Below are 13,793 nucleotides of genomic sequence, written 5' to 3' on the forward strand. Positions count from 1 at the left end.
AAGATGCTGTTTTTGTTTTCTTCCAGTTTTATTAAGATGTAGTTGACATGTAACATTGTATTTAAAGTAGACAACATAAAAATTTGAACATATATATTGCAAAATGATTATGGTGGCCTTTTTTGCGTGCACCGTTTCCAGGTCTGTGGCAGGATAGAATGTTAGAGCCCAAGGAAGCTTAGAAACCATGGAACCAGCACTAAGGGCTCCGGAAGGTCAGCTTGAGGGGAAAACAGCAAAATCAAAACTCAGCCTCATTCAATTTCACTGCTGCCTTCCACCTCTATTTTTGCATTTAATTTAGCTCTTACCCTGATGTCTACTTTAGGATGGAAATAATCAGCCCCAATTTTTACTCTAAAATATGTCATCTTCATGTCATACCATATCCCATGAATTTGACACTACATTTCCTGGATGTATGGATCCCTGTCACCCCTGTAGTTCAGATGGTCTAAAATGACACGACTACTTCATGATGCACCAGATACCCGATTTTTTCTGGAGGGGTTACCGTGGACAGGAAGGAGCCTTCTGCCCTCAGTTCTTCCCTCTTGTTAGTTCTGTGACCTTGAGCAAGTCACATAGCCTCTTCATGCCTTAGACTTTCTCTTTGATAAAGTGAGGACACCATCTGCCACCTTTTCAAGGCTGCAGTAGGATTAGAGAGAATTTCATCACGTGCCCAGGGTGCAGAGGGGATGGTTCAGTGGACGGGAGGTACCATTTCTAACCACGGGGATAAGATTCCTGCATGCTCGCTGCTGCTGCTGCTTCCAGGATGCCAGCCTGACAGTGTTTTGATCCAGGGAAGATGGGGTCCTTTCCCCACTCCTGCAGAGGGAGGGTGGCAAGTACTTAATTTCTGACTGGCTTACTCACTGCTTCTCATTTTTGCTAATGAACAGTAATCATTAACGCGCAGGTGGGTGTTGAAAACATTTTGGGCTTGTCACTAGGTTTGTGACCTCAGGTACTGCTCCTTTCCCTGCGCCTGTGCCTGCTCTGGGAGAGGAGTACCTCTGTGCTTGGGTTGATCTCACAGCTGGAGGCAAACTGGACTGTTTTCCTAGAAATGTCTGCATCCCTCCCTTCTGTATTGCTTCACCAGAGATGCCTTGTCCTACTCAAAACATTGCATTGAAAATATTCAAGAGGAGAAAGGTGATTATGAAGGTTTCGGGTAGTTGGCACAGAACACTCACAGAGAAAGTCAGCGGCATGAGAGCTCTGTCCCTTAAAGGTGGGCAGTCCTCCTTTGGGGTCACGCACTGGACGTCTCTCTTTCACAGGCTGGTGCAGCATGATAGAGCTGAACTTCAAGGATGCGTTCGATTCCTTTGAGAGGCTGAAAAACGAGTCCAGGTGGTCCCAGTGCTATTACGCCTACTTGACCGCGGGTGAGTAGACCACGGCTCCCCCTTCTCTGTCTCACGAGTTAGCGCACACACATGCGCGGATGGGAGAGTGATGACAGGAATTGTCCTTGTCACAGTTCCCTACAGCATGTAATGTTTTGTGCTGCAAGTAAGAAGCAGCTGAACATAGCTCTCACCGACCCGGCTGAACGCCGGGAAGTTCGGTGCCGCCGGCCCTGCGCCTGCCCCGCATTCCTATGGGTGGCGGCTGGCTTGGTCACATGCTGGGACTTGGAAAAGCTTATTGTGATGTTCTCCCTGTTTTCGTGCATTTTGTCCAAAACAGCCTCAGCCTACCCTTAAGCCTCTCCTTTATTTTCTCAACTGTACTTTTCATTTATTAGAAATCTAAACAATCTTTAAAAATGTAACATATCTATTAAATTGTGTTAATATTTTTGTTTGGATCGTTAGTGCTCGGGTTACAAAGCTGCACAGATTTTGAAGTGGTCCGTTCCCACCTTGTTTTACCTACTACCCGTTATAACTACAGTGTGATTTTTGCAGAACACAAGGTAATTTCAACACTGCGTATCGTTATGGCAGAAACACCTGTAATTTCTGATAGGAATATGAGTGCGTTGCCTTTTGGCCCTTCTGTGAGGAGATAGTTAAAGACGTGCTGCCACCTGGTGGACAAGACGGTTGTCTGCGCCCTGGGCTACAAGACACTCGGGGATGCAGAAGTGCCCAGGTGGGAATTGAGGAGCCCCAGGTGGCTGCACATTTGCTGCCTCTAACGATGAACTCTCCTTAGACACCCATGTAAGTGATTCATTTTACTTAAAATTCAAGACTCATCCAAACATTATTTTAAATATCTCCTCTTTTCTCTGAATATTTGGATTTAACAAAACATCTCCTGACGTTCCATCCCCTTAAATGATCTCTTTAAAATAAGATGAAGTTCACAGTGGCCTGTATGTGTATCCCAGGTGTTCTAGAACTGTGGCCCATTAGCGGTCTGGGTGGAAGCCCCGTGTCCCCGCAGGCCCTCCTCCAGTCCCCGCAGGACGGGCATTTTTCTGTGGCTCTGCAGCTGTTTGAATAGGAGTATTTCCAGTACGCTGCTTGGTATACTTTAAGGGTTGGTTTACAGAGCTGGCAGCATCTCAGGTGAAAGTAGCAGCCATTTCCGGAGCGGCCTCGTGCGCTCAGCACCCTCATGAACCCAGCAGAGCGCTGCACGACTCAGCGGTCGTTCAGGTGGAATGGGGCCACGTAGCCCATGTGGGCAGCTATCCCTTTTCTGATCTTTGTTGAGCATAGAACATGAAATAAAGGTACATTGTGGCCACATAGAGGAGCATTTATTCCCCAGAGACCGGAATTCCCAGGACCACACCAGCCGTAGGAGATGGTCAAGTGTGGAAGACTCTGCTCTCCACCTCTGCCCGGGGATTTCGTGCAGAAACGTGTGAATGGCTCCACTGCAGAGGGGACACGGGAGAGGGCAGGGTCCCTTCCGTCCAGCTGTCAGAGAAGGCACCTTGCAGGAGCTGCCTTTTGAGTTACATGTGGGCAGGCAGAGCTGGAGGAGATGGCTGTTCAGGGACCAGAAATACTGCCACCAGGGGTTTAATTCCTTGCACTATTTTTTAAAATTTTAGTAAAATATACATAACGTAAAATCTACCATGTTCACCATTTTTAAGTGTGTAGTTCAGTGGCATTAAGTTCTTTCACATCATTAAGCAGCCATGACCAGCATCCATCTCCCGAACTTTTTTAACCATCGCAGGCTGAAACCCTGTGCCCATTAAACAGTACCTCCCCGCTCCCCGAACCCCAGCCCCTAACAACACACTGTTCTGCCTTCTGTCTGTATTCATTTGACTATTCTAGGTGCCTCGTATAAGTGGACTCATACAGCATTTGTTGTTTGTATCTGGCTTATTTGTCTTAGCATGATGTTCCTCAAGGTTCATCCGAGTTGTAGCATGTAACAAAATTCCATGCCTTTTTAAGGCTAAATATATTCCCTTGTATGAATATAGCACATTTTGTTCATTGTCAATGGACCCTTGGGTTGTCCCACCCCTTAGCCATAGTTAGTGACGCTGCTGTGAACGTGGTTCTCTGAGACCCTGCTTTCATTCCCTGGGGGTGTGTCACCCAGAGGTGGAGTTGCTGAATTGTGTCCTTGTACTATTCTTGCAACTCTTCTGTAAGTTTTGAAATTACATAAAGACCAGAAGTTATCCCAAAAGATTAGAATGTCACTTACAGGGTGATGTAAGCTTAGTCTTTATGGACGAGCCAAGCGTTGCAAGTTCTGTGTAGGTCTCGGATTTAGGATGAGTCAGAGATGCTCCTGCTTTTAACCATCTGCTTCTTTTCAAGCAGCTGTGTCTGTAACTGTCCCGAGAGGAGGTGGTGTATATTCTTTGGGATCTGAGGTATCAGTATTGTAGGTGGTCCAGATCCCGATACTGATGCTGCTTGACTCTCTCACAGTGCCCACATTTGCTCATTCTTTTATTAAAATTTTATGACTGTGTAATAATTTTGTCAGTTATCTTAGGAGACCTCAAGCTCAGGGCAGCAGAAATTATTCTTTTTCATTGATTTACTGTGTGACCTTGGGCAAGTCTTTTAACTTACCTAGACCTTTGCATCCTCTGATCTGTAACGTGAGGGAATTATTTTACAAAACAATCACCAGGCTTCCTTCCGGTTTTGAAATTTATAAGTGCAACAGATGAGACCATTTTGGATGGCTCAGACAGCCACATCTGGACCAGTTACTCCCGTAACTGGAAATGGGGTTCGCACTCCCTCTGAGTATTCAGCCTAATCCCACTCACCCCCAGGAGAAATCTGCCTTTCCCGTCACCTCGACGTCCTCCGCTTCCTCCCAGCCTCGCTGCTTGTGCTGCTTTGACCCTCTGACAGCTGCCCGTTCTCTGACAGCCGTGGCCCTGTGCCCATCCTTGACCAAGCCCCAGAATACAAGTGTAGGGCCGCCCAGTTTTAGGACTGCTCGAATAAAGAAGGAAGATCTAGCAAATCAATGGACATTCCAATGGGGGGGATTGAAAAACAACATGTGGCAAAGACAAAATCAACCCCAAAATTAATAGAAATGAATTCAGTGCCATGGGGGCTGAGGAAAGAATGACAGAGGAGTCAGTCAGGTGTCAGCCAGGAGGTGGGGCTGCAGCCAGGTGTGAAGTATGGAGAAGGGAGAGCAGGTGAAGCCGAGGAAGTAGGGTGCGGTCTCTGCCTGGGGCTTGGGGTGGGATGAAGGGTGTGCAGACCATCGAGATCTTACCCTCCTCAAGGCTCAGCTTGACTCCTGTATCCTCAGAGCTCCCCCGATCCCTCCAAAGAGGAACGATCCCTGCCCTTCTTGAGCTTTTCCAAAAGTACTTTGGTGCTCGGACTCTGAAGCCTCTTAGCACTGTACCCCCTGTGGCTGCGGGACTGTGTGTCGCATCTCTCCGGCTGAAGTGCACGTTTCTTCAGGGTGTAAGCGTGTGCGTTTCCTCTTTGCATTCTTGCTGGTGGCAAGTGTCCATGGAACTGTGTGCAGGACTAATTCAGTGACTTCCCTTCCAGCCAGTGGGACATCCTGTGAAAAGAGGCCAGTGAGGCTGTCGCAGTCCTCCTGGCTCCTAATTGTCCTTTCCTAAATTCCTTTTTATTTCATTTTCCGAGTGTTGGGGCTCCAACTGGAGCAGTTGTGCTCTGTGACAATATAAGAGAGGGTTGTCATGTGCAAGACTATCTCCCCACAAAAGGACTAGGACCGTTGTCTTCCCACTTGTCTCCCCAAAGCTGTGGGAACGTGGCATCAGGGAAATAGTTGTTGAATCAGTGGAGTGACAGTCAGCAGGATGGTGTAGCCCCTGTGTAACAGTCTTTAAAAATATTTGCTTCTGTTTTTTCCTTTACTGACACTTTCCACGTATCATCAACCTCGGTTTCCCTGGGTGGCCCTTTCCCCCTAGCCCTTAAGGAACACTGCAGTGGTTTCTTACAGTTTGTCAAGGAGCCACCGGTGATGTGGACGGGGCCCAGATTGTCTTTAAAGAGGTCCAGAAACTCTTCAAGAGGAAAAACAATCAGATTGAGCAGTTCTCAGTGAAAAAGGTACGTTGGAACCTGTTGATCTGGTGTGTTGTTTATGACGGGTGTTTATAACTGTTACTGCTTTGGGCAGGTTTAGGAAATCCTACTCAGAGCTGGTGACCTGCTTGCTGTGCAAAATGCAGTTCCCGACTGGAGACAACTTACGCCCATGCCATTCGTCTGCTCTGAGTACGAAGTGTTGTTGCAAATAATTAAAGCAATTGTTTCTTTGAATAGAGACATCACAGACCTTGTAGAGCTAATGGGCATGTCTGGAGAGGAAGAGCGTCTTGTCTAAAGGGTTAGGTGCTTTCAGAAGAATGCAAATTAGCACGGAATTTTCCATGATTTTAGTTTTAGTTTTTACTGAATGAAAGTTTAATGACTTAGGGTGAGTATAAACGAGACTGTAGTGTGGAACACCACTGAGGGCACTGGGACTAAGTAGAAAGCCAGAGGTCAGAACTGTAACTAAAAGGCGTGTAGTGTTACGCCCTCCATACGGACCCACTGAGTTATTACTTGTTACCCAGCTTTTATAAACTTGTTTGATTTAAACTGAAATGAATCTAGTTCCATCCTGAAGTGTTCAAACTATACCCTGGATCTTAATAGTAGATTGAGTTGAATAATGAGAGAAAGGCATATCTACCGATATGTTAAAAACGGAAAAGCAAAAATTGCTTAGAAATGTTCTGTTTTAGCTTTGTTGGGGGGGGGGGTTGTGCACATCCAATATGAATGATGCATTTTTCAATGTCTCCGAAATATTTTTACATGATTTTTTTTTAACGTAGCCTAATCATTCTGACTCCTTGCAGGCAGAAAGATTTCGGAAGCAGACCCCGACCAGAGCGCTATGTGTGCTGGCCTCCATCGAAGTGTTGTACTTGTGGAAAGCCCTTCCCAACTGCTCCTTCCCCAACCTCCAGAGGATGAGTCAGGGTGAGAAACAAAACTATACGCAGCAGCTCGTTTCTTCAGTGTCTCCCTAATATTGTCTGATTCAGAGAGTACAGAGCTGTCATGCTTGGACAGACAGTGTAGTGATTCAGAAAATTCAGTGGCTTAGCTGGTAGGACTAGAAGCCCTGGGAAGGACAGGCCTGCGTTGCTAGCACTGATTCAGTGGTGCTAATCCTGGAGTAACCTCTCCATGGATTACTTCTGCCTGTCCTTGGACTTCCCACGAGCGGAATCAGAGTGTGTGTCCTTTTTAGCGCGTGGCTTCATTTGTCCAGCATCGTGTGTGGGAGGTGGACCCACAGTTGTGGCCCGTTCAGTAGAGCGTTCCTTTCGCCTGCGGCAGTAGGTGTGCCGTCGTGTGGCGACACCTGTACCACAGTTTGTTCATTCTCTTCCTACTGGACGTGCGGGTTGTCCCCTGGCTTTTAGTGGCCGTGAGCATGGCTGGTGCTCATGTGAGGCATGCAGCCGGAGCGTGCTGGTCTTGTGTGTGGAGTTACGTTCTGATTTCAGCAGATACTTGGGAGTGTAATTAGAAGCTTACCTTTTTGATTCACATATTAAAAAAAAAAGTAAGACCCTAAGTTATGGTAGATATAGATAACCTTCATGGTGAGAAAAGTTCATGGGGAGAGTAAACCTTTAAGTAAAAAAAGCTTTATTGGTTTTAAAGAAATACTGTGGCATTTCTTCTAAAGGTGTATGTGCAGACATTTGAATGCCACTTCATAGTCTGGCAGATTATTTGGTTCGCTCCATCCTGCAACCCAGGAAGTAGGAAGAAGGCCGACAACACTGTCGTGCCCATTTTGTAGTGAGCAAGCAGGCACGCAGAGCAGTTCGGTGGCTGGTCCAGCTCCCGTGGGGGCGAGTGTCGCTGCGGCTGGCCTGAGGATGGCGCCTGGAGGAGCAGAGCTTCAGACCGACCTACAGGCCGCTTCGTCTCCCCGGGAGCACGAAGTTACTTAAATCGTGCTGCTAGACGATTAAAAGATGAGACTGTTACGTTGAAGTAAAAACTACATGCAGTTGTCCCTGGGCATCCCTGGGGGATTGGTTCTAGGACACCCCCCCCCCCCCCCCGCAGGTACCAGACTCTGCGGCTGCTTAAACCCCTTATATAACCTGGAGTGATATTTGCATATACACTCCAGGCACTTTTCCCTGTTTACTTTAAATCATCTCTAGATAATTTATAATGCCTGATATGTAAATAGTCACTGAACTGTGCAGCAAATTCAAGTTGTGCTTATTGGAACTTACTGGAATTTTTTTTTCCTGGAGTATTTTCAATCCAGAGTTGGTTGTATCCATGCATGCAGAACCTGCAGACATGGAAAGCCGACTGTACACCCCAAAAGATGGTTTTATAGGGACTGATTCTCTTTGGAAATGTATTCTTATCCACTTTTTCAGAAGTAATTTGTATTAATAGTTTGGATTTACTCAAAAATAGTGCGTTGGTGACTAGAAAATTTGTTAGATTTCTCTAGTCATACTGTTTTTGATCAAATATAGTGTTATCCCTTGAATCATACACTTTTATCATCAGACTCCCCTGCTGATGCCTCTTGCTTATTTAAAAAAAAAAAAAAGACTATCTTAAAGGTCAAAAAGTTTGTTAGTATATATTCCAGAGATCAAAGTAATACACCTCCAAAAGAAGCTGTGCACAGAGGCCCTGTAATTAGAACAGGTTTGTAACCCTCCTAAGGGAACAGCTTGAAAGGAAACAAAATTTTCTTGGATGTACAAGTTCTACTCTGTTGTTTAAAAAGATAAGTATAATTTAAAAACCCATCCCGTGTTGATGCAAGTCTGGAATATCTACCCATGTCTAACTCAAAGGGACAGTAGAGAATTTTAGGTATTCTTTTTAATGCGCAAGTGCCAAATCATGTATTTAAGGATATTAAACACACATGCGAATGTAAAACAGTAATTGGGAGACACGAGAATGGTTGTCGCTTAACGTGACTGAATACCCTCTGAACGCCTTTCCAGGCATCAAAATAAACAATGAAGATGCGGTCTCAGGGAGGGAGGCAGGCTCTGGGGTGAACATGAGATAATTCTCTAGTATTTTTGTTACAAGTTAGCCCAGTTCAGAGAGCTGTTAACTAGGTTAGCTCATTCCCCAGTGTTAAGCAGTGATGATCCAAATTGATCCAATCATGTAGAACATGGTGAAGGTCTTTGTAGAGAAATAGTTAAGTTACAGGAAAAAAAAAAAAAACCCAAACAAACCTGATAGTGGGTTATAGAGGTCCCGTCCCATCAAGCCCGCCCACTCCTGTGCATTCAGCTTACTGGGGTCCCCATCTGTGACTCCCTTCGTCAGAGCCAGTTGGATTCTTGTATCCTTGTCTTGTGGTTTCATTCGTGCCCTTCCCCCATCTACTCGCCCCTCTCCACTCCCTTCTTCCTCTGTGTTTTAAGGATGTTTCTGTGTATCCTCAGCACAGCAGTCTGAGCGATCCTATTAAAATCTAAGTCCTGCTGTGTTGTTTCACTTCTGGGACCTTCTGTGGTCTCATCTCATTCAAAGTAAAAGCCCAGATCCTTTCAGTGGCTACCGTCTGGACACACACCTTAGCCACTGCCTCTCGCCCTCTTCTGCTCACCAGGTCTAGCCACATTCCTCCTTACTGTTCTTGAACAGACCAGGCCTGAGTGGCCTCAGTGCCTTTGCACCTGCCCTTCTCTGCCTGCAAGCTCTTCCCACAAACATCCACGTGGCTCCTTCACTTGTTTTCTTCAAGTCTTTACTCACCTGTCACTTTTTCAGGGGGACTTAAACTGCACTTTTCTGACACTCATGCACCCCTTATCTCCCTTCCTGGGTTTATTTTTTACCTTAGCACATAACACTCCTTTAGCACACTTATTTTACCTGTTTGTCTTTTGTATCATCAGTCTCCTCCACGAAATGTTCATTTCCTAAGGGCAGAAATTTTTTTCTATTTTGTCACTGCTGGCACATGGCACATGTGCTCAGTGAATACTGAATGAATGAGTAGAATGAACGAATGAATGAGTGCATTCCCCTTTCCTTAACACTGCTGCTGCCGAAGACCTTTTGAGTTCTTTGTATGTGGAGGTATTCACAGCCCAGTGTTTTGAGGCCCCTCCTGCTTCTGTAGATTCAGACTCCATTCTTCACATTGACCTCTTTTCAATTCTACCCAGCTCTTCCAGTATCTGGAACCTTGAGCTCTGTGTGTGTGTGTGTGTGTGTGTGTGTGTGTGTGTGTGTACCTCCACATACACATACACATATACATGTACATACATTTGTAAGTAATACACACATAGACATGTATGTGTATATGTGTGTATGTTCTATAAAATCATATCAAATCTCAATATTTTTATTGGTTCACAGAAATAATTACCTCTTTTCCTCCTCTATTAACCCCACTGTGTTTCCAATTCCCACCTTTTTTATTTCCTTGGAAAACATCCATGTTATCCTCCAGCGTGTGCGCCCGTCCCCCAGAGAGGATGGCCAGGCCTGATCCCTTCAGAGACTCATGCAGTACCTTCTACAACCACAGGAAGGTGCTCACTGCATGGCTTTTTAAATTAATATGATACAATTAAAAGATGTTAATAGACTTTACTTTTTAGAGCAGTTTTAGATTCACAGCAAAATTGAGCAGAAGGTATAAGAGTTAGTTCGCACATAGCCCCCCCCCCCCCACCAAGCCTCACGCCTCCCCAGCCGCCAACATCCCCTCCCTCTGTGCTGCATTTGTTAACAACTGATGGGCCAACACTGACGCAGTGTTATCCCCCACAGTCCGTAACTGACATTAGGGCTTCTGCTCTGTTTTGTACGTTCTGTGGGACTTAGCCCATGTGTGTTGACCTGTAGCCACTCTCACAGCATCGTACAGCGTGCCTTCACTGCCCTGACAGCCCCCTGTGCTCTGCCTCCCAGACCTCTGACATCCACCATTGTTTGCCTTTTCCAGAACGTCCTCTAGGTGGAGTCTTCAGCGTGGAGCCTTTTCAGACTGGCTTCTTGGACTTAGTAACAGTAGGGTGCAGTTTTGAGTCGTCTTGGCACTGTGAAGTGTGATCTTTTCTTTGACTTAAGGACATTCACTACTGGATGAGGAAGGGGAAACCTGTTTTTTGGGGGGAGGGTGAGAGTCATGAACTGACTAAGTTGATAAACAATGAAAATCTTAACTGTTGATGATACTTAAGGACCCTTAAGTCAACGTGTTTCCCTCCTGCCGTTTTCTCGTCTCCCAGCTTGCCATGAAGTGGCTGACCCATCCGTCGTTGGGCTGAAGTACCTGCTGCTGGGGGCCATACACAAATGCCTGGGGAACACCAGGGATGCCGTGGAGGTAAACCGTTCGTGTGTGGTCGGGGCTCAGCTGAGCTGTGAAAACCTACATGGGTGCTTGGGCATAGTAAAGCGAGAGAGCATTCAGCACACCCAGTCTCCTGCTGCAGCGTGAGGTTACCTACTTGATGCGATTAAGGTCGTCTTCGCAGATGCTATAAGTTGGTGATTCATACTAGATGCTAATGCAGCTTCGGAGTCTTGGAGTACCTCTTTACGTCTGGGCTGCTTCTCTGGCACTGGCTGTTTATCACGGGGACAGTCTCAGCTGGCGGAGGAGGACACGAGGGGCAGCGTGAGGCCTCCGAGCCCTTAGGTAAACAGGTGGGGCCAGGCGTGGCAGCCTGTGTTCACTGTTCCGCCCTCGTAACTCCAGATTAGTCGTGCATTACTGACTAAGGTGAGGTCTAGAAAGTTGTTGGGTTAGGGTGTCGTGTCCATGTTTATGAAAAAGAACTGTTCATTTTTTTTTCAAATGTAGTTGGAGGGTTTTTTCTGAGTTTCTTGTTTGGTTGGGTTTTTGGACGTGCATCCCAGAGTTATTTTGGTTACTCTTTGAAAGTTGACGCACTGCAGTAGGAGACTGTGGCTTTAAATCCATGGAGAGTTGCTGTGCTTGTATCATAATTTTTAATTGATTTTCAGCATGGGGTATAATAGTTATTACATGGCTCTAAACAGCTGGGTTTAGATCATATGCTCAAGTGTTAGCACGACACAGTTAAGACACCTATCAAGAGATGGTTCTGACAAAAATATTAAAATAGGATGTTCAGATTTTGAGATGCAGATAAAGGGGTCCCCCACAAAATAATCAGCAGAGGCGGAAAATCAGGCTGGCTGATGGGGCCATGTTCCGGGGGAAGCTCAGCAGGCAGGCATATAAAGGACTTGTGAAGATATGCAACAACGGGAAGGAACAGCAACGCGGAAGAGGAGAAACTTGGATACAGAAATGAGTGTCCCTTCCTGCTTCCCGATGACGCGATCAGCACTAAGGAGGAAAAGGAGCTGAAGCAGGGAAGTGAATGGATTCCAGTAACATGTGTATTATTCTTCCAGTTCTTTCATCGAGCTGTTAAAGATGAGTTGTGCCGTCAGAATAACTTATATGTTCAGCCATATGCTTGCTACGAACTTGGCTGTCTTCTCTTAGACAAACCAGAGGTAAGACCTTCTCTGCTTTATGAAATAACGATCATCAGCAAAAATGTGCAAGTGAGAAGGTGCAAAACATCCTTCATCTAAAGGCAATTGATGGAATGTGGAGGGTTTTGTTTTATCTTTTTTCCTTGATGTTGCATAGGATGAGTCCAAGGAGCTACTAACCCTCTTACTGCATTTAAGGAGGTAATCTCTTCTGTGAAATTAGAATTATGCACTTAAATGTAACTTTGGGACAGAAATTCCTCTGAGGGAAAATCATTGCCCTTTTTTAGGATTTAGTGTAGTTTACTCAGAAGAACACAGAACTGCAGTATGATTCTAGCTCTGCCATTTATTTTTAGTGTGTGATTCTGGTTAAGTTACTTGACCACATACCTTCTCCTTGATGTATCAAACAGGATAGAGAATACCCTCCTTGCCAATTTAATAAAGATTGTAGTGAGGTTAAATGAAGATGGTGTGTAGGATACTTTACAAATTTTTAGGATACTGTATAAATTTGACATCACCATTAAGATGTATATTAAAGCACAATGGGGCAATTGTTTTAAAATAGAATTTCGGTAGTGCTGGATTTACTTGGTACCTTCTGTTAGAAGCTCAGTTATGTAATATTGGCTGTATAAAGTTCTCATTTTCCATAAATTAAAACCAGCTTTCAAGTGGACTTTTTAAAAGTTGGGCTAAATCAACAAATATTCTAGCCTAACCCTTAAATATGTGGCCTGTCTTGCCAAAGATAGGCTTTTAATTGGTTAAGTCTTTTCATTTGAAATTCTAATTTTACCAAAATAGAAAACGCAATTTCTATAAGTTTTGGTAGAAACTCCTAACATCATATTCTTTATTTTAAGGAAATCTTTACTCTTAATGCAGCCTTCAAATATACACATAAAATACAACCTCACTGGTCTGTTGCTTGAAAAATGAAGTTGATGTCCTCAGTCGGTAATGCCTTCAAAAGAAGAGCTAACTTACTGACTTCAAAGAAACTTAAATTATCATCAATTTTAGGTTGTTTAGTAAGATCTTAAACTAGTATAACTCTTCTAAGTTGTTATCATTTATAGAATAATAGTGAAGAATATGAAAAATTTTTTATCAAGTAATGCCTTAATGTAAACTTAAAAGCTTTGTTATTATTAAAGATTGAGTCATTAAGCTTGAATGAGCAGTAGACTCCCTTCTGTGTCACTGAATTGTTCTAATTAACATGTCCTCCTGTTGTAACGTTTTCTGCTGGAGTACGTGTAACTATGGACATTAAGGGATACTGTGTTTTTCTTGCGCTCACAGACTGTAGGAAGAGGCAGAGCTCTCCTCCTCCAAGCAAAGGTAAGGATGCCTCCTCTGCCCCTTTCTGGTGGCCCCTCTCCCTCTCTCTCGTGTACTCTGGAGTCTGAGCTCAAGACATTTTGTGAAATGACTGTCCTGGTTGATAATATTTCTGGAAGGGGAAAGTGATAACTAACAGTGAGCAGTTGATTTTTAAGTGAAATTACTTAGACTCTCCCATGAAATTGCTCAACCTGCTTTATAAAAACCCTCCTCATTTGTGTGGGAAAATAACGGTTGATTTCATAACCATATTCTTGAGTTAAAAAGTTCTAGCAGCAGCTTATATTGAGCCCAACTCAAGACTGCTGTTTCAGAAATAACATGAGGCCAAATTTCCAAAGGCAGCACTAATAACATTCAGTTGCCGTTTTAAAAATGGACACAGAGTTTGACGTTTTGGCAGTAAGAAAAATCAAGAGAATGTGAAGCCTTTATTGGGAGTGTGGGGAACTTTACTTGGAAGCACAGAGC

At 44.7% G+C, this 13,793-nt stretch overlaps 1 protein-coding gene across 2 annotated transcripts in view; it reads left to right on the forward strand.

Moving 5' to 3' along the window:
- Positions 1-13,793, forward strand: part of TTC39C (tetratricopeptide repeat domain 39C) — an 83,676-nt gene that overhangs the window by 69,052 nt on the left and 831 nt on the right. For both annotated transcript variants that reach the window (XM_032467149.1, XM_032467150.1), the window contains exons 8-13: positions 1,293-1,400; positions 5,404-5,513; positions 6,314-6,437; positions 10,721-10,818; positions 11,880-11,984; positions 13,281-13,319. In XM_032467149.1, the coding sequence (XP_032323040.1) occupies positions 1,293-1,400; positions 5,404-5,513; positions 6,314-6,437; positions 10,721-10,818; positions 11,880-11,984; positions 13,281-13,319 (584 nt within the window). The remainder of the gene's footprint in view (positions 1-1,292; positions 1,401-5,403; positions 5,514-6,313; positions 6,438-10,720; positions 10,819-11,879; positions 11,985-13,280; positions 13,320-13,793) is intronic.

Source organism: Camelus ferus, chromosome 24 (assembly GCF_009834535.1).
Source record: "Camelus ferus isolate YT-003-E chromosome 24, BCGSAC_Cfer_1.0, whole genome shotgun sequence".
Lineage (NCBI taxonomy): Eukaryota > Metazoa > Chordata > Mammalia > Artiodactyla > Camelidae > Camelus > Camelus ferus.